The 25,440-nt window shown below is 42.2% G+C and overlaps 2 protein-coding genes across 3 annotated transcripts in view; one reads left to right on the forward strand and one right to left on the reverse strand.

The window, feature by feature from the left end:
* Positions 1-4,895, reverse strand: part of LOC124005188 (amyloid beta precursor like protein 1-like) — a 49,662-nt gene extending 44,767 nt beyond the window's left edge. The window contains exon 1 of one of the 2 annotated variants that reach the window (XM_046314191.1): positions 4,632-4,895. In XM_046314191.1, coding sequence (XP_046170147.1) covers positions 4,632-4,697 — 66 coding nt within the window. In that variant the 5' untranslated portion in view covers positions 4,698-4,895. The remainder of the gene's footprint in view (positions 1-4,631) is intronic. The other variant, XM_046314189.1, reaches the window with a different exon arrangement.
* A 985-nt stretch (positions 4,896-5,880) lies between these two features.
* The window catches only part of LOC124005467 (suppressor of tumorigenicity 14 protein homolog), a 31,449-nt gene continuing 11,889 nt past the window's right edge, over positions 5,881-25,440 (forward strand). The window contains exons 1-6 of the mRNA XM_046314758.1: positions 5,881-6,168; positions 20,891-21,038; positions 21,776-21,930; positions 23,833-23,903; positions 24,211-24,380; positions 25,298-25,333. Coding sequence (XP_046170714.1) covers positions 6,142-6,168; positions 20,891-21,038; positions 21,776-21,930; positions 23,833-23,903; positions 24,211-24,380; positions 25,298-25,333 — 607 coding nt within the window. The 5' untranslated portion in view covers positions 5,881-6,141. The remainder of the gene's footprint in view (positions 6,169-20,890; positions 21,039-21,775; positions 21,931-23,832; positions 23,904-24,210; positions 24,381-25,297; positions 25,334-25,440) is intronic.

The following is a 25,440-nucleotide window of genomic DNA, read 5'->3' on the forward strand; positions in this document are numbered from 1 at the left end:
GTAGTTAGTCTTGTCTCATTGCTGCAACTCCCGTACAGACTCGGGAGAGGTGAAGGTCGAGAGCCATGCGTCCTCCGAAACACAACCCAACCAAGCAGCACTGCATCTTTAACAATGCCCACTTAACCAGGAACCCAGGCACACCAATGTGTCTGAAGAAACACCGTACACCTGGCGACTGCATCAGTGTGCATGCGCCCGGCCCCCCACAGAAGCCGCTAGTTTGTGATGGGACAAGGATGTCCCTGCCGGCCAAACCCTCCCCTAACTCGGACGACGCTGGACCAAATTGTGCGCCGCCCCATGGGTCTCCCGGTCACGACAGAGTCTGGAATCGATCCAGAATCTCTAGTGGCATAGCTAGCAACTGCGATGCAGTGGCTTAGACCACTGCACCACTCGGGAGGCCAGTAGTGTACTCAAATATATGCATTGGCAGGACCTGCTCATTCCTCATCATTAATACATCACTTGACTTGGACACTTCCGCTTGATACAAAACATGTCTTTGAGGATACATTAGTCTTCATCATTGCCATCTTTCCATTTTCAGGCAGGTGGAAGTAGCATGAGGCTGAAGTGCTGTTAAACAGAATGTTTAAGATTATCAATGTCATCTTTTTATAGCAGTTATTGTCTGTCGGAGTCATGACACATGCTGTGTTATTGTAGGGAAGGTGACCTCTGCTTCCCTGGCTACCAAAACTCTTTGCTCCGGCCAAATGCTACGCCACGCCCACAGACATCAGTTTCTTCTCTGCAATGAGTCTGGATCGGAGTACCTCCCTACGATTTCTAGAATCCAAACACTAGAAGGTCCTAGACTGCTGATTGGTCATTCTAGACAGTCTGATTGGTCCCAGAAACCAATGGGTTGTGCCCAAGGAGATATATATATATATATATATATATATATACACACACACACACACACACACACACAATATGACTGATAGGGGGCACTGTGTTGACACCACCGTGCCTCCATCTTGGCACTTCCCAACCATTATAAAAAATATATTGGAAGCAATACAAATGCATTTATTAATGTCTGCAGACACCCTAATGCATACTTTTAAATTAGATCATGTGAGCTAAACATAAAACATTTCAAATGAAAATGTATAAAAATTCCTTAACAATTTAAAAAAAAAATCAAATTATGTTACTGTCCCCACTAGATCAACAAAAAAATACATGTCATTTTGTCCTTGAGAAATTGTATTGAAATGCTCATACTAGGAAGTGTCAATATGGTAGAACGGTGGCTTCAAAGACTTCCAATGGCCAATCCATCAGCAATCCAGGGTTGGGCCAGAGCCAAAACACACATGGGTAAAGCCACGTTTTGAAAATTAATCTTTGCCTTTGATACTCTGATTGGTTAGAGATGATCCAATCGCTGATGGCTTTGTTTTGTACAACACCCCTCATTTTGACATCACCACAAATGACTTCAATGATTGCAGTCTCAGACTGAAGTATGTAGCGAATGAAGAATTCCGTTTGAGTCGTCAGGCAATATCTATGCTAGGTTGTCAATCAACTAAATACTCTCAGCACTGCAAGTGCCACATGTCATTGCATCCAAGGTGGCTGAGGTAAAGACACATAGGACAGTATAGATAAACTGTCAAAGTATCATGCTAGGAGTGTCATGCTACTGTGTCAGCTTCATTGACACTGACGAGAAGTAAACAGTAAATAAAATATATCTACAATGCACTGGTCCCTGCTTTTAACACAATAAGAACACATAGTATATGAATAGCAACGAAATGGAGAACATGGACAGAGAGCACATTGCATAATGGTTGTGTTTCGGATGAGTAAATGTTGAACATTACCCTTGTGCTTTGAAACTATCTAATGCTTTCGTTCTCTTACATTTCGTTCTGTGTAAACAAACACCATTTGTACTGCACCCTAAAGCCCTTACATGATACAGACAACAGTTTGCAACAAATAATTGCCCAATTTCAACCTTTACTATGGAAAAGGCAAACAAAAATTAAAGAACCATCTTTAACACAGCTAATACCAGGGTGTTAAACCAGCAAGCCAGCCTCTTCAAAGTGTAATCTGGGCTGTAAACCTTCACATATCTGCAGGTCTCCTTGTGTATAAACCTAAGCATGGTTCCTCAGCATACAGCAGTAATCCCAGTAATGCTCTTACAGCAGTGGAATAATTCCACAATGAAAGGTCTAGGTTTATGGTTAATAAAATGTACTGTGAGCAACCAGCACCAATGGTTAATAATACACATGCTAATCTTCTTAACATCTTCAGAATGAATCCTTACACACCCCACTATGATGATTACATGCTTTCTACTGACTGGAGATTGGGATTTCTAATACCTTCCAAGGGCATAATGTACAGTTGGTAGACAGTATATGGATAGATAGAGTGAGATTATGTATGTGAGCTAGTTCTTACAGAGGAACAGAGAGCTTCTCCTCTAGTCTGCCTACGCCCTTACAATGCAACAGTAACAAAGAGAGGGAACAACTCACACTTCTATTCCCAGGTGGAAAGTGAGCTTGACCCGCACTGTAACTCCAGCTGCGGCTCCATGAGTCACTGCTCACACCCCACTCTCCCCTGCTTTCCACCCAGCACCACCCCTCTGGCTTTTTATACCTCCTCTCCACTCCAGAGCCCCCACAGGGAGCCTGGCCTCCCTCATTAGCTGAGGGGGGGGGGCGTCTGGGTCTAGTGGTCTCTGGAAGTCACCTCTGACTCATTGGCACAGCTCGGTGGTGGGTGGCCCATGATGTCACGTATCAGTCTGGAGTCTAGACCTTCACAGGTGTTCTACATAGAACGACCAGATGAGAGAAAATTCTGCACATGTGCTATGGTTTCCCAATTAGCCAAGAGAGTGATTTGATCCTCTGTGGACAAGGTTAAATGATATGTCTAAGTGTTAGCACTTTGAGATACACAAAAAAGGTAAAACAGTAGGGAAAAAGCAATTACTCCATTCAAGTAACACAGCAAGGTACTAAACAATTCAAATGTCATGATTTTTAGTTGGGAAACTAAAATAATTGGTCTATTCTAGTGATCCATGGGGGAAATGGAAGAGTCATAGTCTGGAGAGTGCACTGCTATGCTGTGGTAGAGCTCATTAAAGTCTGCTGTCAGTAATAGCGGTATGGTGGGAAGACTGAGTGACTGATGGCTGCCTGGTCATTACATTGATCTGGCCCCAGAACAGTCTGTCTGGCAGAAACTCCTATCTACAACATATGAAGCATGAGATGAAGATATAGCCTGCTGAGCTGACCTGAGAACAGCCATTTGCATTTTTTAATTGCGTTCAGTGCAGTGACAAGATGGAGCTTAGTAGTGGCTCAGGCCTCAGCCTTAGTTCATTCTACATCCTGCGATAGAACACGTAGTCGGATCAAATAAGATCACGATCAAATATGACCCCATATTAAAGCAGGAGGCTAAGGTGTAGGCTTACAGAAAGATCATTTGCTCTCATTAAAAAAAGAAACAAGGATGTGAGATGAAAAGCACCACATTTCACAATCAATACAGAATTTCTCCCTCACATTCCCCTGGATTCACCGTAGTGCAACAAAAGGTTTAAGCACAGGCCTCCATTGCAGATAAATCTTATGCATCCGATGCAAGTCCCAGATTCAAGACATAGCCTGGAGAAGACTGTACATTTTCATTAAAATAGTAGGTGTGATGCTACTCTCTCCCTGTATGGGGTGGCAGGTAGCCTAGTGGTTAGAGCGTTGGGCCAGTAACCCAACACGTACCTGCCCAATGCCCCTGAACAAGGCAGTTAACCCACTGTTCCCAGGCCATCATTGTAAATAAGAATTCTTTCTTAATTGACTTGCGTAGTTAAATAAATATATGCAGCCGGAAGACCTACTGTGTTCTCTCCTTCAGCATTCCTAGCACAAGTGTCATGACAAAGCAGTCAGTCAGTGGGCCTCCTCTACATCCCCCTACCTGGGATACTGATTTAATAAAGGCCACCATTACATGCATGGCTCTGATGTTCAAACAGCACTTGATTTTACATTCTTTAATAAAGGCTTGCAGGCCTATAATAGCATATACCAGTTTATGGCCAACTGATATGATAAAAACAAATATGAGATGTTGCGGTTGTATTCTTCATTTTTTTCAATTAGACCAAAAGAAAAACTGAGTTTCGCCAAAAAAGAATGGCCCCACCCCAGGCTATGAAGACGTTCAGTACATTTCTCTCTTTGTTTATCAAGGGTAGGTCCCCGATGGTCTCTCTCTCAAACCAGGGGGGAAGAGGCTGACATACAACATATCCTAATACAAAATGCATGCATTGTCTTGAATACTTGGTTGGCATGACCATAATGTCTACATATATTGTCTGCATTTCAATAATACAAATGTGCTAATTAGACAGTAGCATTTAGTCTGCGTAGGTAGGTTACTGAGCGTTCCTTCTTGTTGACGTGTAATCTATCATCTGACAGTCTGTGTGCGCATTCACTTGCTAATTAAAGCTGTCCAAGATAACGGTGCGCGTCAGCAAAAAGGATACGAATTGTTATTCATGATATGAGTGATATCGATAAACATTTACAATGAAATACAATATTCTTGGTGCTTACCTCGACATTTCCCCATACGCAATGGGACAATACGACCATCAATATGGGTAACACTGAATGTCCCATTTTCACTCCTTCCGTTTCTCAATTGGAATGTTTTCTCTTTATAATCTGAATTGATTCCCAAATGCAGTTACATCAGTTACTATGAAGATCTCTATTCTGTTCGGTGACTGCCTCCAATATCTCCTGCGTCTGCGTCCGTGCGCACTTGCTCTCTCCAATCGCAGCCGGGGCTAATATGGGGCTGCAGCCTCGCCGGAAAAAAAAGAACGCCCATCTGCGAGTTTGTACTGTACAATGGACTTTCCTCAAAGCGCCAACATTTTTGGATTAACTGCGGTTTGATTTGGTGGAGGGAGACACCCAATGGACATGAATGGGAAGCACAGGCAGTGGATGGAAACTGGTCTATCTATGGAACTGCCTGAACGGTTTCATAATATGCGTCACGAATTCAGTGACAGCAGTGCCGAAACAGGCTGCGTTCACGTGCTAGTCGGAACTAGGAAACGTTGAAAGTTCGATTTGGTTGTGCGAGATTTGACGTCAGAAGAGTTACAGGGTGTATTAAGTGGTGGTGTCCCATCCTTCCAGGCTGTTGGCCTGAAGTAGGACAATATATTTAAATAGTGGAGTATTGTATTTTTTTGTGAGTGTAGTGTTATGATAGGGTATTATTTTTATTGTTATTATTATACTTTTTTTAGCAACGTATAAGGGAGTTATACTCCAGTCTAGTAGGTGTCGGAAATGCGATATGCATTGGATGGCAACCGCTGTTAGAGCATATAGCAATGGATCTGTCATTCATTATACAAACGATAAAAAAAATGTCTATGCCAATCCAAATTCTGTATTTGGTCACTAGGGGGCACGCAAGGTAAAATAATTGTCTCGTTCTCTACGTGTGGGGTATCGGTGTATTCAATCATTTCAATACTCTATTAGCGATTTTTTAAATTTGACACAATATTTTTCTCAGCGTTATGAAGATGTGATGTAGACCTATTTGTTATGAAACGTTGATATCGAGAAGATATACAGTATATATATGTATGTAACCTACCTAACTGCAGAGCTGATATAACATAACCGCACCTGTTTACACAAACTACTTCCAAATGAAATGTTCTGTAAAATCGCAACTTCCTGATCATCAGGCCCAAATCTCACCTGGCGTTCTGGACGTTTACAAAGGTGTGGGCGTGGCTAAATGTTGTGGGTGTGGATGGAAAGGGTCAGTTTCAAGAAACAATTGTTGACTGAAACAAACACCTCAGCCACGACAACCACAAAGGTGTCACAACTTTTAACCAGAGGAGTCATTGAATAATTTTACCAATGGGACAGTTGCTACTTTTGATCATAATTTCATTAATCTCCCTCCCGCGTTGACTTGAAACGTCTTGGACCTCGGGAGGGAGGAATATTGTCCCGTGTTTCTAAATAGTTTTTGTTTGATTGAACTGTCTACCAACTGGATTGAACTCTTAAGTAATTGAAGAAAATGAATTCCGCACGATTTGAATACGAGGTAAGTTGTGCTATACAAATGATACATTTAGGAACAACGGTGTAACCAAGTCCGCCATGCGCCACTGTTGTCACTTTTTCATTGTTAGCGACTTAATTTGAAAATCTATTTTACAGACATACATAACGTTTCATTCCAGTCACTGGAATGGGCCACCTGTCAAACTCAGCCCATGTAGGCAAACCAATTGACAACATACCACAAGTGAACACTTCCAGGAAGTACGTTGCTTTCTCACTGGCCTTCAGGTTATCCCAGTTAATTTTAAACTTTATAGTTAACTTTTTATGTTGGGTAATTATTCATTATCATATAATTTGAGGATGGATGGGCATAAATCTATTTAAATAAATAATTAAAGTTAGATCATTCGTTTTGAATGTGATGACTTAAGGAACAATTATGTTGGAGGAAGGAACACAGAATATGATTTATTATTTTAAGATATCCTTTATTTAACCAGGGAAGTGACATTGAGAATTACATCTGTTTTCCAGATGAGCCCTGGATAACATAAATGAAACACCTGTAGCCAAGTTAGCAGGGACGCTCCCCATCTTGACTGTCTGGATATTTCTCCACCCGTATGTTCATTTAAAGACAGTAAAAACTTTGATAAGAGACACACATGACAAGTGTAAATGTATCAACCAATCATTCATGGTTTAAGTCACGTCACTCCAATTAATGTCAGCTCTGTGTACCCTATCTCCCTCACTGGTCAGGGCAGCCATATTGATTTCATATACCTCCAGTGTTCAGTGGTCACAAACTAATTACATGTCCTTGCTGTACTTCGGGCAGGCCCCAGCCCCCTGGTAACAGTACTTAGTATTGAATCCCCACTCCCAGCCCAGACAATGCTGGCCTGCCCCAACTTCCAAGTATTCTGATACCCTGTGGATCCCAGACCTGTCCTGACTCGATCCCCCTCCAGCTTAGTCGCTGCACAGAGGAGTTTAGAGAGGGGGATGGTAGGTTCCTCTATGGAAAACCTCTTCCTCACACTGCATTTTGATATTATTATAAATGTTGGTTTTGATGTTTATACACATGCATAGTCATGTTGATTAAAAAACGAGGGTTGTGAAATGCTACATAGTTTTGAGCTTCAGTCAAAAGAGAAAAGCATACAGGAGGTTGGAGTCCTCTGAAAGAACATGCACTTTTTAGGGACAAGATGAGGGATATCATATATGTAAGGGAAAGGAACAATAATTCTGAATACTTGCAGGTATACTGAATCATATAGTCTGTTTCCCTGAGTGTCCTGTTGAGATAGGTGCTGCCTTGTGCAGATCATTCATGCTCAGGAATGTACTCCTACTTTTCCTGCTTTGTACATTATGCAATGTCATAGTTCTTGGACTGTCTCCAGGTTTCCCCTAACAAATACTGAAGTGATAGTAAAACCTTAGCTACACATAGAAGAGCTGGTATAGTCTGTAGAATTGGGTCATGGAGATGTCCACACAGATATCCTGGTTGTCATTGATATATTTCCAGGTTACACGCTTTTCATGAGTTGTGTCTAAGAGAAAATGCTCCTTTGCTTACACAAGTGTCGTTAAGAGCAGTTCTCTGATGAACACGTACACTACATAACCAAATGTATGTGGACACCTGCTTGTCGAACATCTCATTCCAAAATCATGTGCATTAATATGGATGCTGCTATGACAGCCTCCACTCTTCTGGGAAGACTTTCCACTAGATGTCGGAACATGCTGCGGGGACTGACTTCCATTCAGCCACAAGAGCATTAGTGAGGTTGGGAACTGATGTTGGGCGATTAGGCCTGGCTCGCAGCCAATTCATCCCAAAAGTGTTCAATGAGGTAGAGTTCAGGGCTCTGTGCAGGCCAGTCAAGTTCTTCTACACCGATCTCGTCAAACCATTTCTCTATGGACCTTGCTTTGTGCACGGTGGCATTGTCATGCTGAAACAGGAAAGGGCCTTCTCCAAACTGTTGCCACAAAGTTGGAAGCACAGAATCATCTAGAATCTCATTGTCTGCTGTAGCGTTGAATTCCCTTCACTGGAACCAAGGGGCCTAGCACGAACCATGAAAAAGAGCCCCAGACCATTGTTCCTCCTCCACCAAACTTTATAGTTGGCACAAAAATTTGGTCAGGTATAGTTCTCCTGGCATCCACCAAACCCAGATTTGTCCATCTGACTGCCAGATGGCGAAGCGTGATTCATCATTCCAGAGAACTCGTTTCCACTGTTCCAAAGTCCAAATGAGGTGAGCTTTACACCACTGGATTTTCTTTTTCTCATTTTGTCCGTCATAGTTGAAGTGTACCTATGATGAAAATTACACTCCTCTCTCATCTTTTTAAGTGGGAGAACTTGCACAATTGGTGGCTGACTAAATACTTTTTTGCCCCACTGTAGGTCATATATTTTTGTGTGAGTTGTTTCTCACAGCCCTAAACCCAATCGAGTTGCTTTTCATCAATGATATTAACAACCATGAAGCATGTTTACAATTTCACTCACTGCTAATGTTTTGACACACATTTTTTTTGCAATTAAAGTATCACTAGTGGAAAGAAATTGATGCTTGTGCAAACAAATTAACTAATTTGTATAGGTAAATTGTATGGGTCAGGCTCGCTGGAAAGCAGATCCCCTTTTCTGTAGTGATGGGGGGGAAAAATCCATACAGTTACATATTTGGATTTTGGTTTTGACAATATTGCAATATTATTTTTGCGCTTGTTGGCTTTACCTGCACCAACAAATACTGGAGTTTCCTTCATTGCTTGTTCCCCATCTTTTTAATAATACAATAATAATATATGCCATTTAGCAGACGCTTTTATCCAAAGCGACTTACAGTCATGTGTGCATACATTCTACGTATGGGTGGTCCCGGGGATCGAACCCACTACCCTTGCGTTACAAGCGCCATGCTCTACCAACTGAGCTACAAAAGGGAGCCAATTAGCTTTCTTAACTTTTATTTCCACTACTGATCAAGACTCATTCTCATGGCTCTCTATTTTCCTTCTGCAGCAGACACATGTTGAGCAATATGTTTGGAATATCGAATCGCAATGAAATCACAGTATCAAATTTCAATACATATAGATTTGCAATAAATATCGTATTGGCACCTTTGTATCATGATATTGTATTGTGAGGCCCCAGGAAATTCCTAGCCCTACTTTTCTGTACTTCTCCTTAGCTCCCTGCTCTGGCCACATCCTGCATTTGTATTTATTTGTGTGTGTATAAATACATATATACATACAGTACCAGTCAAAAGGTTTTGGACACACCTACTCATTCCAGGGTTTTCTTTATTTTTACTGTTTTCTACATTGTAGAATAATAATGAAGACATCAGAACTGAAATAATAACAATGGAAAAGTGTAGTAACCCAAAAAAGTGTTCAATGAAATGTGTTTTATATTTGAGATTCTTCTAAGTAGCCACCTTGATGACCGCTTTGCTCACGCTTGGCATTCTCTCAACCAGCTTAACCTGGAATACTTTTCCAAAAGTCTTGGAGTTCCCACATATGCTGAGCTCTTGTTGGCTGCTTTTCCTTCACTCTGCGGTCCAACTCATCCCAGACCTTCTCAATTGGGTTGAGGTAGGGTGATTGTGGAGGCCAGTTCATCTGATGCAGCACTCAATCACTCTCCTTATTGGTCAAATAGCTCTTACACAGCTTGGGGGTGTGTTGGGTTATTGTCCTGTTGAAAATAAATGATAGTCCCACTAAGCGCAAACCAGATGGCATGTTGTATCAATGCGGAATACTCTGTGGTAGACATGCTGGTTAAGTGTGCCTTGAATTCTAAATAAATCACTGGTAGTGTCACCAGCAAAGCACTCCCACACCACCACCTCCATGCCTCACAGTGGGAACTACACATGCAGAGATCATCTGTTCACCTACTCTGCATCTCACAAAGACACAGTGGTTGGAACCAAAAATCTCCAATTTGTACTCCAGACCAAAGGACAGATTTCCACCGGTCTAATGTCCATTGCTCGTGTGTTTCCTGGCCCAGGCAAGTCTATTCTTCTTATTGGTGTCCTTTAGTAGTGGTTTCTTTGCAGTAATTAGACCATGAAGGCCTGATTTTCACACAGACTCCTCTGAACAGTTTATATTGATGTCTGTTACATGAACTCTGTGAAGCATTTATTTGGGCTTTCATTTCTGAGGCTGTCAACTCTAATGAACTTATTCTCTGCAGCAGAGTTAACTCTGGGTCTTTCTTTCCTGTGGTGGTCCTCATGAGAGCCAGTTTCTTCATTGCGCCTGATGGTTTTTACGACTGCTCTTGAATAAACGTGAAAAGTTCTTGAAATTCTCTGCATTGACTGACCTTCATCTCTTAAAGTATTTGAAGGACTGTTTCTCTTTGCTTTTTTGATCTATTCTTGCCATGATATGGACTTGGGTCTTTTACCAAATAGGGCTGTCTTCTGTATACCACCCTACCTTATCACTACCCTAACTGGCTCAAACGCGTTAAGGAGGAAAGAAATTCCACAAATGAACTTTTAAGAAGGCACACCTTTTAATTGAAATGCCTTCCAGATGACTACCTCATTAAGCTGGTTGAGAGAATGCTAATAGTGTGTAAAGTTGTCATCAAGGCAAGGGGTGGCTCCTTAGAAGAATCTCAAATATAAAATGTATTTTGATTTAACACCTGGTTACTACGTGATTCCATGTGTGTTTTTTCATAGTTTTGATGTCTTCACTGTTATTCTACAATGTAGAAAATATTAACAAATCAAGTTAAACCCGGGAATGAGTTAAACCCGGGAATGAGTAAGTGTCAACTTTTTGGACTGGTACTGTATATGTATATTTGTATTACTTTGTTGCTCGTCATGTGAAAGCTGAGACACGTGGGGCTGTCACTTGTTAGGTGTATACAGTTTCCTCACTATCATATTCTATTTTCTCAGCCTCTAAGTTTTCTTTGTAGAATTGTTCTTTATGGCAACCATAGATGACCCATGGATCGGACATACCGTGCCTTCAGAAAGTATTCACACCCCTTGACTTTTCCACATTTTGTGTTACAGCCTGAATTTAAAATGGATTAAATTTGAGATTTTCTGTCACTAGCCTACGCACAATATCCCATAATGTCAAAGTTTAATGATGTTTTTAGACATTTTTACAAATGAATTAAAGATGAATATCTTAAGTCAACTATTCAAACCCTTTGTTATGACAAGCCTAAATAAGTTCAGGAGTAAATATTTGCTTAACAAATCGCATAATAAGGTTGCATGGACTCAGACTTTGTGCCATTAATAGTGTTTATCATGATTTTTGAATGACTATCTCATCTCTGTACCCCACACATACAATTACAATTATGTAAGGTCCCTCAGTCAAGCAGCGAATTTCAAACACAAAGACCAGGGAGGTTTTCCAATGCCTCGCGGAGAAGGGCAGCTATCGGTAGATGGGTAAATCAACATCCGGTAGAAAACAACGCTACAGCAAAAGTTGAAATATTTGAACTCTGGCGGCAAGTTCCATCTACTGTGGCAGCTGACGACATTCACAGCCAGCCTCAATGGCATTTACCATTGTGCTCTCATTGAAAACAATGACATCCACTTTGCTGTCTACTGTCTATCTCGTACCGTATAAAAACAGCATTATAGACTTACACAAAAAGACTTAAGCTGTAATCACTGCCAACGGTAACATGTATTAACTCAGGGTTGTGAATACGTATGCACATTAGATATTTCTATATTTCATTTCACATATATTTGCAAAAATGTCCAAAAACATGTTTTCACTTTGTCATTATGGGGTATTTAATCCGTTTAATTCAGGCTGTAACACAACTTGGAATAAGTCAAGGAGTATGAATACTTTCTGAAGGCACTGTGTGTTATCCACCTTAGTATCGGGGAATGATGTCATAGTCCTGATTTGTGCTTTGTCATTTCCTCAGTTACCATTTTAGGATTTCCTGTGTGAATCCTCTTGAGTATTTGTATTTATTATGGCAGCAGCTTCTCATCCTGGGGTCCAGTCAAATTAAGGCAGTTTTATGCAATAAAAAAAACCATTACATAAAATGTCACAACAGATACACATTAAGGTTGTGCCCTCAGCCCGCTACTCTACTACCACATATCTAAAACACAAAATATGTGTGTGTATAGTGCGTATGCTATTGTGTGTATGTATGGCTGTGTGTGTGGGTCTCTTCACAGTTCCCGTTGTTCCATAAGGTGCATTTTGAGATGTTTTTAAAAAAAATCTGATTTTACAGCTTGCATAAGTTACTTGATTTGGAAAAGAGTTCCATGCAGTCATGTAGTACTGTGTGCTTCCATAGTCTGTTCTGGACTTGGGGACTGTGAAGAGACCTCTGGTGGCATGTCTTGTGGTGTATGCATGGGTGACTTTTAACAGTGAGTGAGTTTTATCATTTATAAATGATTTCACTCAGAATTTGTAAAAAAAAAAGTCATTTATTTCGGCTAGCTAAATTGCAGGGGGGGGGGGGGGGGGGTGTACTCTGTGTACCCATTGATTCTGGAAAACTATAACTTACAAATGCCTCATGAGCTTAGTTCAACTGTCGATCCCCATCAGAACCCCAAATATATAAGCTTGTTTTTAGTTCTGTTTGTAAACATTGTAGATGTAAACAAACACTGTATAGTCTCAACATGGTTAAATCTATCATTTTGATATAAAATGGATGGTCAGTTCTTGCATCCATAGCTTTTTCTATGAATTTGAGTGGTTATATTTCTCCGGCCTCATACCTCAGCTTTTTACACAAACCGTGGCAGGGTACCCACTTTGTTATTGTATGAACTGCAGATTGCCCGTTTTAAATTGCGCTTCAAGAAAGGATATCTGGAAACGGAGCAAGAGAACATGAGTGATTACAGTATTATAACCACCACCAACTCTGTTTTGGCCAGTAATGCATATTCCTCTACTGACTGGCATAATTGTTCACAGAAGATCTATTTGTACACGTGGAGATGCGTTACATTTGGGGATCCACCTTGTTTATGGATGGAAGGGCACAACAGCAAATTTCTGATCTTAGAATTCCAGAGATCCCAAGATTTGAGCTGAGGGTCAGGTGAGGTCATTGTGACCTGTCCTTTCCCAGACAGGATCAGTGTCAGCAGTGGAGTGTGGTTACGGAGGAATGTGGCTGTTTCGGTCAGATCAGAGCACACACTGTCCTCTTTCCCTCGCTCTCTATCTGGTAGTGCGTGAGCGGTGTGGGTCAGAGTGGAAGTGAGCGGTAAGGGGACACCCAGGTAGGAATTCAGCCAGGGACTCTCCAACAGTCTGCGGTCTCCTGACCGTCCTGTGGAACGGCCCGTTAACCCTGCCTACTGCAGTCTCTCACACATGACCAGTAGAGCAGGTTGGTTATTAAATGAACCCAGTCACCTAGTAACTACATGGTATCCAGGGAGAGAGAATTCACACGAAATCAGCACAATGTGGTGGTGTTATTGTACTAGAACAAAATAACCTCTACAATGTCTGTAGTAGTGACACTTGTCATGACCATTTTCTACCACTTATCTGTAATCTAATGTTATGGGTTATTATATGGTCAAAGTTCCATAACATAATAACGGGGACTATTAGAAGGTTCATTGTCATAAACAAAGCATAGCTATATCACGACTTAATTATAACACTACATTTTCAATTACAGTTAATGTTACTAGCCAGAGAAGGTTAGTGTTGTCACGTTTGATGTGAAATTTTACATTTCAATATGCTTTCACAAATGCATTACACTTTTAATAAATAGACCTCATAAGCCATGTAGTTTTAGGCTGATGAGATATTTCAACCAGCAGCTTTCTAAAGTTCTGGTGGAGCTGACATTGGAAAGGTGCTACATCGATAATGATTGAGGATTTAAACAACAACCATTAACGTTTAAACAGATGGAATGCCTGTCTATTGAAAGCGCAGTTGCACTGCTCAGTTATATTGTGCAGGCTGAATCCGACTACTCGTTGATTTGGTTTGACTCGTTCCCACTATCTAAAGCCACATCATGCAATGTAATGTACTATACAGTAAGACAAACACACAGAGGATGCACATATGTATGTTTACATTACAAACATCAACTGGTTGTGTGTGAAAAGGTGCTTGTCATTGTTAGCTATTTCTCTGGACCACACCTCTCAGTACAGAACACCTCATTACCCATCAGTCTAACTGGTTTGACTAATATGCTGCTACCCTACTGTATGCCTAGCAGTCCTACTATACCTTATTGTTTAGTTAATACAATTAGCTCTCCAGATGTCCTCTCGTGCTTGTCGTGGTCACATGCCGTGCCTTCAGAAAGTATTCACACCCTTTGACTTTTTCCACCCTTTTTGTTGTTGTTTTACAGCCTGAATTTAAAATGGATTACACTTAGATTTGTTTTGTCTCTGGCCTAAGTAGAATTATGTTTTTAGAAATGTTTACTAATTTTAAAAAAAAGTTTCCTGAGTCAATAACTATTCAACCCCTTTGTTGATGCAAACCTAAAGTTTAGGAATATGACTTCTACCTTACCTGTCACCATAGACCCAGTTCAATTTGCTTACCGCCCAAATAGGTCCACAGACGATGCAATCACCGCACTGCACACTTCCTTATCCCATCTGGACAAGAGGAATACATATGAAAGAATGCTGTTCATTGACTACAGCTCAGCATTCAACACCATAGTACCCTCCAAGCTCATCATTAAGCTTGATGCCCTGGTTCTCAACTCTGCCCTGTGCAATTGGGTCCTGGACTTTGATGGGCTGCCCCCAGGTGGTGAAGGTAGGAAACAACATCTCCACTTTGCTGATCCTCAACACTGGGGCCCTACGAGGGTGCGTGCTCAGCCCCCTCCTGTACTCACTGTTCAACCATGACTGCATGGCTATGCACGCCTCCAACTCAGTCATTTAAGTTTGTAGATGACACGTCGTTGTTGGTCATCAAGCCTACTACCGTTGAGACAGCCTACAGGGAAGAGGTGAGGGCTCTCGGAGTGTGGTGTCAGGAAAATAAATTGCCTCTCACTCAACGTCAATGAAACAGAGGAGATGATCGTGGACCTCAGGAAACAGCAGAGAGTGTTACCCCCCCCCCTATCCACACGGGACATCAGTGGAGAAGGTGGAAAGTTTATGTTCATCTGCGTACACATCACGGACAAACTGAAATGGTCCACCCACACAGACAGTGTGGTGAAGAAGGCACAACAGCTGCGCCTCTTCTTCTCCTCTTCAGCAGTACCTCTTCGACCTCAGGAGGCTGAATATTTTTTTTCTCGTCACCTAAAACCCTCACAAACTTTCAGATGCACAATTGAGAGTATCCTGTCGTATCACCACCTGGTATGGAAACCGCACCGCCCACAACCGCAGGGCTCTCCAGATGGTGGTGCGGTCTGCACAATGCATCACTGGGGGCAAACTACCTGCCCTCCAGGACACCTACAGCACCCGATGTCACAGGAAGGCCAAAAAGATCATCAAGGACAACAACCACCCGAGCCACTGTCTGTTCACCCCGCTACCATCCAGAAGCCGTGGTCAGTACAGGTGAATCAAAGCTGGGACCGAGACCGAAGCTGTTTTTCAATCTCAAGGCCATCAGACTGTTAAACAGCCATCACTAGCACAGAGAGGCTGCTGCCTACATACAGACTTGAAATCATTGGCCACTTTAATAAATGGACACTAGTCACTTTAATAATGGCACTTGAATGTTTTCATATCTTGCATTACTCATTTCATATGCATATACTGTATTATATACTCTATTGCATCTTAGCCTGTGCCTCTCTGTCATTGCTCATGCATATATTTATATATTCTTATTCCTTTACTTGGATTTGTGTGTATTAGGTATCTGTTGTGGAATTGATACATATTACTTGTTAGATATTGCTGCACTGTCGGAACCAGAAGCACAAGCATTTCGCTACACTCGCAATGACCATGTGTATGTGACCAATAATATTTGATTTGAATACAAATTTGCTAAACAAGTCACAAATTGCATGGATTCACTCTGTGTGCAATAACAGTGTTTAACAGCATTTTTGAATGACTACCTCATTTCTGTACCTCACACATACAGATAATTGTGAGGTTGAGCAGTGAATTTGAAATTCACCCACAAAGACCAGGGAGGTTTTCCAGTGCCTTGCAAAGAAGGGCACCTATTGGTAGATGGGCATTGAATGTCTTTTTGACCATGCTGAAGTTACTAATTACACGTTGAATGATGTAAACACCCATTCACTACAAAGATACCGGAGTCATTCCTAACTCGGTTGCCAGAGAGGGAGCAAACTGCTCAGGGATTTCACCATGAGGCCAATGATGACTTTAAAACAGTTAGAGTTTAACGGCTGTGATAGGAAACAACTAACCTAAATAACAGTGAATAGAAGGAAGCCTGTACAGAATAAAAATATTCATAAACATGCATCCTATTAGCAGCAAAGCACTAGAGTAATACTGCAAAAAATGTGGCAAACAATTAGCACTTTGTATTCAGTACAAAAAGTTATGTTATGTTTGGGGCAAATCCAATACATCACATTACAAAGTACCACTCTCCAGATTTTCCAAACATAGGGATGTCTGTGTTGTGTTATGTGTACGCTTCTAATCGTTAAGGACTGGGGAGTTTAATCGGGAAAGAAAAGGAATGGGGCTAAGCACAGGCAAAATCTAGAGGAAACCCTGGTTGAGTCTGCTTTCTACCAGACACTGGGAGATGAATTCACCTTTTAGCAGGGCAATAACCTAAAACACAAGGTCAAATCTACACTGCATTTGCTTACCAAGAAGACCGTAAATGTTCCTGAGTGGCCGAGTTACAGTTTTGACTTAGATCTGCTTGAATCTATGGCAAACACTTAAATGGTTGTCTAGCAATGTTCAACAATTCATTTGAATAATTTTCAAAAGAATAATGGGAACATATTGTACAATCCAGGTGTGTTAAGCTCATACCCAGAAAGACATACCCAGAAAGAACATACCCAGAAAGACTCACAGCTGTAATCGCTGCCAAAGGTGATTTCTAATATATATTGACTCAGGGGTTTGAATACTTATGTAAATTCGATATTTATGTTTTTCGTTTTCAATAAATTTGCCAAAATGTCTAAACATTTTGGCACTATGGAGTCTTACAGTGCCTTGCGAAAGTATTCGGCCCCCTTGAACTTTGCGACCTTTTGCCACATTTCAGGCTTCAAACATAGATAAAAAACTGTATTTTTTTGTGAATAATCAACAAGTGGAACACAATCATGAAGTGGAACGACATTTATTGGATATTTCAAACTTTTTTTAACAAATCAAAAACTGAAAAATTGGGCGTGCAAAGTTCAAGGGGGCTGAATACTTTCGCAACGCACTGTATATGGAACAAAATGTATGTAATCCATTTTGAATTCAGGCTGTAACACAACAAAATGTGGAATAAGTCAAGAGGTATGAATACTTTCTGAAGGCACTATTTTTACAGTTTTTTTTACAGGCAATACACTGTGACAGGCTTTTGTAGTGTTTTTGATTTGTTTTCTTCTGTTCTGTTTACACTGTCAGTGAAAGTTGTGTGTCCACTGTCTAATGCATTCAACACAATTTCCTGTGTAATCATAGGACACCACTGAGGCCTGTAGTTGGAAAGACATCAGCACAGTTCACAAATGGATCTAACTGGAGGGAGTAGTATTTTTGTTTGAGGGCAGAGAGATGGAGACAAAGGGGATATGACAAAAAGCATGTAATGGTTTTATTAGGCTGTGATCAGGGTGACTGATGGAGAGAGCGACCCCCGAGCGCTCACTGACCCCATCCCTAATGATTCCCTTAATTCCAGACCATGATTGCTGTTAGAAATTCCAATTAGGAGGCATGTGTGAGAGCCGGAGCGTGGTAAGAATGGCCTTTAATTGCGATGAGTTATCATCTAGACCAGTGTAATTGAGCCCCCATCTTAAGGGGCGGCACTTCTGACAAATTGATTTAATACCGAAGCGATTCTCCCGTCCCTAATGGTGGATCGGGTCCGTCTCTCCACGCTGGGCCAAAGGCGCAGAGGCAATTGTGTGCGGTGATTACTATCTGCTCTGTAATCGCTCTCTGTCGTCTCTTGCGCAAGTGTACTCTGACACACATCCTGGACCCAGGGCAGGGCACATAGATCTTAGCCTATGCCCCAGGTAGCCCTGAACTTACCCATCATACTGAAGTACTGTAGGGAGAGGGAGAGGGCTGATATGGAGAGTCACTATATGCACATAAGTCAATATGACATCAATTTTAATGGTCACATACACAGATGTTATTGCGGGTGTTGAGAAATGGTTGTGTGTCTAACTCCAACAGTGCAGTAATATATAACAATACACAGAAATCTAAAAATCAAATAATGTAATATTAAAATATTTATAAATATTAGGGTGAGCAATGTCGGTGTGGCATTGACAAATGCAGTAGAAGAGAATACAGTGCCTTCGGAAAGTATTCAGACCCCAACACACAATTGATTTAAAAAATTCAACTGAGATCTCACATTAACATAAGTATTCAGACCGTTCACAGACCGTCTTCTTGGGTATGACGCTACAAGCTTGACACACCTGAATTTGGGAAGTTAATCCCCTTCTCTGCAGATTCTCTGAAGCTCTGTCAGGCTGGATGGGGAGCGTTGCTGCACAGCCATTTTCAAGTCTCCAGAGATGTTCGATCGGGTTCAAGTTCGGGCTCTGGCTGGGTCACTCAAGGACATTGAGACTTGTCCCGAAGCCACTCCTGCGTTGTCTTGGCTGTGTGCTTAGGGTAGTTGTCCTGTTGGAAGGTGAAACTTCACCCCAGTCTAAGAACCTGCACCATTGTGCTCAGGACTTCATCAAGGATCTCTGTGTACTTAGTGGTTAGATTAGTAACAGAAAGGTTGCAAGATCGAATCCCCGAGCTGACAAGGTAGAAAAACAACATCTGTCGTTTTTTCCAAGAACAAGGCAGTTAACCCACTAGGCCGTCATTGAAAATAAGAATTTGTTCTTAACTGACTTGCCTAGTTAAATAAAGGTAAAAAAAAGGGTTGAGTAACTGGATGGTAGCCAGCTGTTCAACAGTCTGATGGCCTTAAGACAGAAGCTGTTTTCCAGTCTCTCTGTCGCAGCTTTGGGACCGTGCTGACCTCTCCTTCTGGATGGTAGCGGGGTGAACAGGCAGTGGCTCGGGTGGTTGTTGATCTTTTTGTCCTTCCTGTGACATCGAGTGCTGTAGGTGTCCTGGAGGGGAGGCAGTGTGCCCCTGGTGATGCGTTGGGCAGACCGCACCACCCTCTGTGGTTGTGGGCGATGCACTTGCTGTACCAGGCATTACAGTCCGACAGGATGCTCTTACTTGTGCATCTGTAAAAGTTTGAGGGTCTTCGTGCGCAACAGCCCCTGTATGTGCGGGTGGAGCATTTCAGATTGACAGTGATGTGTACGCTGAGAAACTTAAAGCTTTTCACCTTCTCCACTGCGGTCCCATCGATGTGGATAGGGACGTGCTCCCTCTGCTGTTTCCTGAAATCCACAATCAGCTGCTTCGTTTTGTTGACGTTTAGTGACATGGTGAGGCAGTGGCTAGGGACTATTGTTGCTGATGTCACCAACTACTTGCTCACAGTTGGCGGTTCCTTAGAGAAGGTGGAGCACATGCAGAGTGCCATGGAACTCTACTCTGCAATGCAACGTGTGTGCTCTCCGGTCGCTAAACTGGTTGGGCCCGTTTTGACGTCAGGATCTGTTTTGAGCCTGTTTCAACTTGTCAGTGATTTTCCCCGTTTTGTTAATTTACAAATGAAACAAAAACATAGTCATGTAAAACAGACACCATTGTTGTTATGGTGTGAATCAGTGCTTAGACGTCTTTGCAATTCACCGTCAGTCTAATACAGGGTGATGATCCAGATTTCGGTCAGTTTCACAAACAATGCAATTGTCCGTCTTTCCCCTGCTGACCTACACACACCACACATCTGACTACTGCACTGATAGACAGACACACACTGAACTTTCCATGGCAAAACCTCAAGGACATCTCTCTCTCTCTGCACTCATCTCTTTTTAAATCCATTAGTAAGGTTGTAGCCCCCAATGTGAAATGAGAAGTATGGCATAGGTAATACTAGTGATACATAACCCTTCCTGATGAGAACAGTGAGTTTGATCAGTTCCTCTTTGGGATAATGCAGCGACAGTTGCTTCTTGATTTTAGTTGCCGAGACACAGAATCTTAGCTTTCATTTAGTTCTTTGTTACTGTTCGAATGTTGACGATGGGAACTTTCTGATGCCAGGATCTGTAGAATTGGCAATTTGTTTCTAGTGCTTTTTGTTGAAGTCACCGGCTTTTCCTTTGTAGCTTTTTACAAGTCCACTGTCATTACTTTCACCTCGTATGGCAAGACTGGAGTCTGGAGGTGGCTATAGTTACAGTCTTGTACTTCAGTGTTCAGTCTCTTCCTGAAATCATCCTGAAACTATGATTTCCTAACAATCTCCATGTCGTCCTGCAAGTTAGATGACTCGCATACTCTACACTGGATATGTTATTGTACTCCTACGTCTTGAGTATTAGTAATCTCATCATATAAATCTAGGTAAATTCACTTATCTCCCTCTTTTTATGTCTGTCTACCTAGGGGCAGAACGGGCGGCATGAGCAGGTCACCTTCCTGGATAACAAAGACAAGATGGCATCGAAGAAGAAGACTGGAGTGATAGTGGGAGTCCTCATCGCGCTGCTTGTCTTGGGAGCCGTGACAGGAATCCTCATCTGGTTCTTTGTTAGTGAGTACAACTTTACTATGTAGTCTGAGACTAATGCATGTAATAATCATAGACTAGGTACTATCGCTCAGTCTGACGGAGTGAAAATGCAAAGGATGCCCCAAAGTGGCTCAATAACTCCCAACTGTACTAATGTTGCTAATTTGTCCTGGAGTATTCTGGGAGGTTTGTTTCATCTAAAGTCTGAACATTGATAGCTGAAATGTAAATAATGGCAAACAGCTTTTTATGATTGACCAGAAAGACTTGGGTTTGAGTTGGCAGCCCTAGCCAACTGCCATTGGCCAAACTAAACATGCCATCTACCGGGCACACCCAGGAGATTTCACATTCACAGGCGCTGCCTGACTGCTTCTTTGAAGGCCTAGACGTTTGATACAAATATCTGTAATAAGTGGAACGTTTTTGAAGTTTTAATTTGCCATTGATAACCTGTTTGTTTGACAGGCCTTAATTTGTTTGGTGTTAATAATTCAAGTAAAGTGGTGCGGTGCAGAGTAGACGGAACACCCCGACAGTCACACGCTCAGTCTACAGCCTGATCAGAGGCTTTTACAGATAGATAATCAAAAGATAAACAGACTCCTAATTCTCCTAAATCCCTGTTCTCTTTTTATTTGCTCCAGCAGAGAATCATATTAACCATCTCTGGAAGTGTATGAGGAGGCATTGGTGTTGCATGTAGAATTTTTCTAAATGACTTCCTCTTTCTCCTACTCTCTTTTCCTCGGTCAAAGGCAGGGAGTCTGCGGCCACCATAAGTATGAAGCGTGTCCCAGCTCAGCGGGTGTATAGCGGGCACATGAAGCTGGACAATGTGCCCTACAACCAGAATCTGGAGGACCCCACCAGCACAGAATTCAACAAGCTGGCAGACGACCTGGAAGAGATTGTGAGTTTGATCCCGATTTAGGCTCAGATGCCATGTCCTGGTGATGTTCTGTTGAAAAACAATTTGAACAGATTTAGTTTTTCCATGGTGGTCATATGGTGACAGACAAAAGTGATGATTAGACAGACAGACATCCGTCAATTCCAATCAGTTTCTTGCCTGCGTCAAAAGTTGAAATTCCTTGAACTATTGATGGATAGATAGATGACAGGTCCAATACCCTTCTACCAAGTTAACCTCCACCCACAATACCCTTTAGGTCAGGTATGATATTAAGTCAGGTATCAGAGTTCAGAACTGACTGAGATTCAGTTTCTCTCTCTTGTAAGGTTTGTTGTAGCTATCTGCCGCAGCATGTTTTTCTCCTGGTGGAAGGAGCTGACTAATGGCATATTTGTGTGGGTGGACTGGAAGAGAGGACATCATCTAGTTACTCTGTTACGTCCTCCAACATTTCCTTTCATTCGAGTAATGGAGATGTGTGCATCGCCACTTGGGAACATGACAATGATAAACTGCTATTTCTAAACCCCCGGTCAGTGTGGCATTGCTTTAGAATGTATGGCTGCATGAGTGACAATGTAAGTTATGTGTGAAAACCAAGGTGGTCTGAATGGAATTCTGGATGACTGTTCACTGAGCATTAATGTGACAACCGAACACTCCACCACCATTATTCTTTGCTTGGTACATTCAGTTCTTCCTCTGGCCATGTGTTGCAGATGCAGTAGAGCAAAGTGTCGTTATATGTTGGTGATTGGGTCTACAGTATATGCAAATGAACTAACAAAGCCAATCAGAAACCAACACTATTGGCTCCACTGGCAAGACTAAAGAATATTGTTTTTCTTTTTTCTTTGAAGGAACAATGCACCTCCCTGTGTGTTGGAGGTGCTGTGTGGTTGACTTGGTAGTGTGGTTGATTTGGTAGTCTGCTGTTTCCTGCTGTAGAATATGGCATTTGTGCTTAGCAAGCTTTGAATAAGGAAATCCCACTTAGGTTGTCACCAAAAATCCTAGAGGCTTAAATATTCCTTTTTTTAAAGCTGAGAATCACTAACTTTTATGCTTTAGGGATTTATTGAAATTATTTCAGAGGCAAGCAGGCCTTGAGGGTAGATGTTAATTTTCTGTAGAGTCCTTGAAATCCCCGCTTATGACCACTGATACACTACGTCTCTCGTTTGAGCTCTGAACTCGGCAAAGGGATCACGTTCTACACTTCTGGGTTTAACTTCAATGGATCTCGCATTTTTCTCTCCTCTGAAATTGTTAATGGACTTTGTCCATTGTGGTCCATTGAAAAGTCTCGGTTCTCAATGGGGTCTTATCAGAGTCGATACAGATGAAGATCGTTCACTATTTCTCTTCAGTCTTTTTCAGGGAGCTGAGGTGAGTTCAGCTACACTGCCTTTATAATGTACCTTTTGGACATTTACCAGCCTGATAATTGCATGTCCGCAATGATAATTGCATGCGTTCTTATTCACAGTCTGAACTGGAGTTTAACACACACACACTATGAATAGACAGCATGATTGGTAACAACACATGTTAGGATTAGATATCCAGTTTGTTTCACATATCTGTAGCTGAAAGCACTTGTCCTCCATGGGATCTCCAATGGAAACCCTGTTATTCATGGCATGCAGGCAGTTGGAATGCAAACATACACACTTGTTCTCAGGGGCCTTATTGCAGACTCGCAGACAAGCTTTTCTTGGTATCTAACTGGCCAATACCTGGAGCACTCCCAACACCATGGTAACCTTGATCAATTAAACCTTACATGGAGGATTCACCTGAACTCTGGTCACGGCTCCGTATCTTCGCCATGCTAACAGCAAATGGGTCGTCAGGTAACCTAGTGAATGATCTTCTTTTTTTCTTTTTTTTTACCAGCTTAAGATCAACTACAAACAAGTTGAGTTCCTCTCCAAGTACTACACCACATCTGTGGTGACTGCCTTCAGGTAGGAGAGCATTCTGGGATGTGGAGTTTCTGCATGTTGGTAATGTACAGTTGGCCATAAAGCTAGTCATGTGATCACTTTTTTTAGTACATAATATGGATATTTGAAAATGCTTATTGGATAAGTGTAATTTGGACAAAGGGATGTCCAATATAGCAACTCAAAACACCAGCTGTATCTGAGGAGAGGTTTGGTAAAACCTGCACTATAGAAACGTTGAAGTGTATGACTGTGAGTGATCAATGAAGACCTCTGTCAGCATAGTTTGGTCTTCTTCCTCCAAGTCCCTTTCTCTCTCTCTCTCCAGTGAGGGGGTGCTGGCCTACTACTGGACCCAGTTTGATATCCCGGCAGCGGACCTGGAGATACTGCCAGAGTTCTCTGAGGAGCGGGTCCTGGAGGTGCTGTGGAACGGCATCAGGGAGCAGGGCAAACGCTCCGGCCAGAGCCTCCACATCAGCCAAGTCACTGCCTCACGTGAGTTAGTAGTTAGTACAACCCAGTCAAGACCAAACCAGGGGGTGTAGTCTCTGGGGCAGGGGGTTTATCTAGGGGCTTAGGGTTTAAACTAAGCAAGCAGAGACCAATTAACCAGAGTCCTGCAAGCTTTCGCTTCAACCCAAATCCAACACCTATCATTCTACTAATTAGCTGCTCACCAGAACTTTGATCAGGTGAATTTGAGGGTAACAGGGTTGGATCAAAAGCCTGCACACCCAGTAGCTCTCCGGGAGGATAGTTGGCCTCCCCTCAACTAAAGGGGCGTGTTTGATGAAGAGAAATGTATTGTCTGAAGCAAGCCCCCTCTCTGTCATCTTCCATAAGCATTCATATCTGATCTGATTTCTGCATTAATGGCTGTTCTATGCCAGCTAGATGTCTCTGACATGCCCTAATAAGATAACGTGGAGGTATAAGGGACGCCACTCTGTTTTCTATTGTATCAGAGATTGGACACTTTATGTAGTTTGGATCTTCTAATCACATTACAGTAGTTGGCCCCTGGACTGCCTTCTAGCTCCCTGCCTGCCTGGCTGTAACCATTATCATTATTCTAGCTTCTGTCTACTTCACATTGCATTGCAAATAGGTCACCTTATATTACTTAGTGGTTTTGCTCTCTTTAAAATGATTTCTGTTTATTATTTGATGTGGCTGTTAGACAGAGATGTATCACGGGGCGAGGGGACGTTAAACAACAGTCCAATATTATACGCCGATGCATCACTCTATCAGCTTCTCAGTTTGGTAACACTTTCTTAACCCCCTTCCTCCCTCCTTACCTCATTTCCCCTTTCCCTCTCCTCCTTCATCTCTCTTCTCCCTCCCCCTCTTACTCCACCACTCTTCTGTCTCTCACCCTCGCCCCCCTTCTCCCCCTCCCTTCTCTCCAGGCACAGACCCCAGGATGGCCAGGAACCCCAGAGCCGGTGAGTAAAACCCACTGTCTCCCGTTTCAATCACACGCCGCTGTAATTTTCCAGCCCGCTAGATGTTCACCCCGCTGCTGCCAGTCTGTGACGAATGCCTGCTCCGC

Source organism: Oncorhynchus gorbuscha, linkage group LG19 (genome assembly GCF_021184085.1).
Source record: "Oncorhynchus gorbuscha isolate QuinsamMale2020 ecotype Even-year linkage group LG19, OgorEven_v1.0, whole genome shotgun sequence".
Classification (NCBI taxonomy): domain Eukaryota; kingdom Metazoa; phylum Chordata; class Actinopteri; order Salmoniformes; family Salmonidae; genus Oncorhynchus; species Oncorhynchus gorbuscha.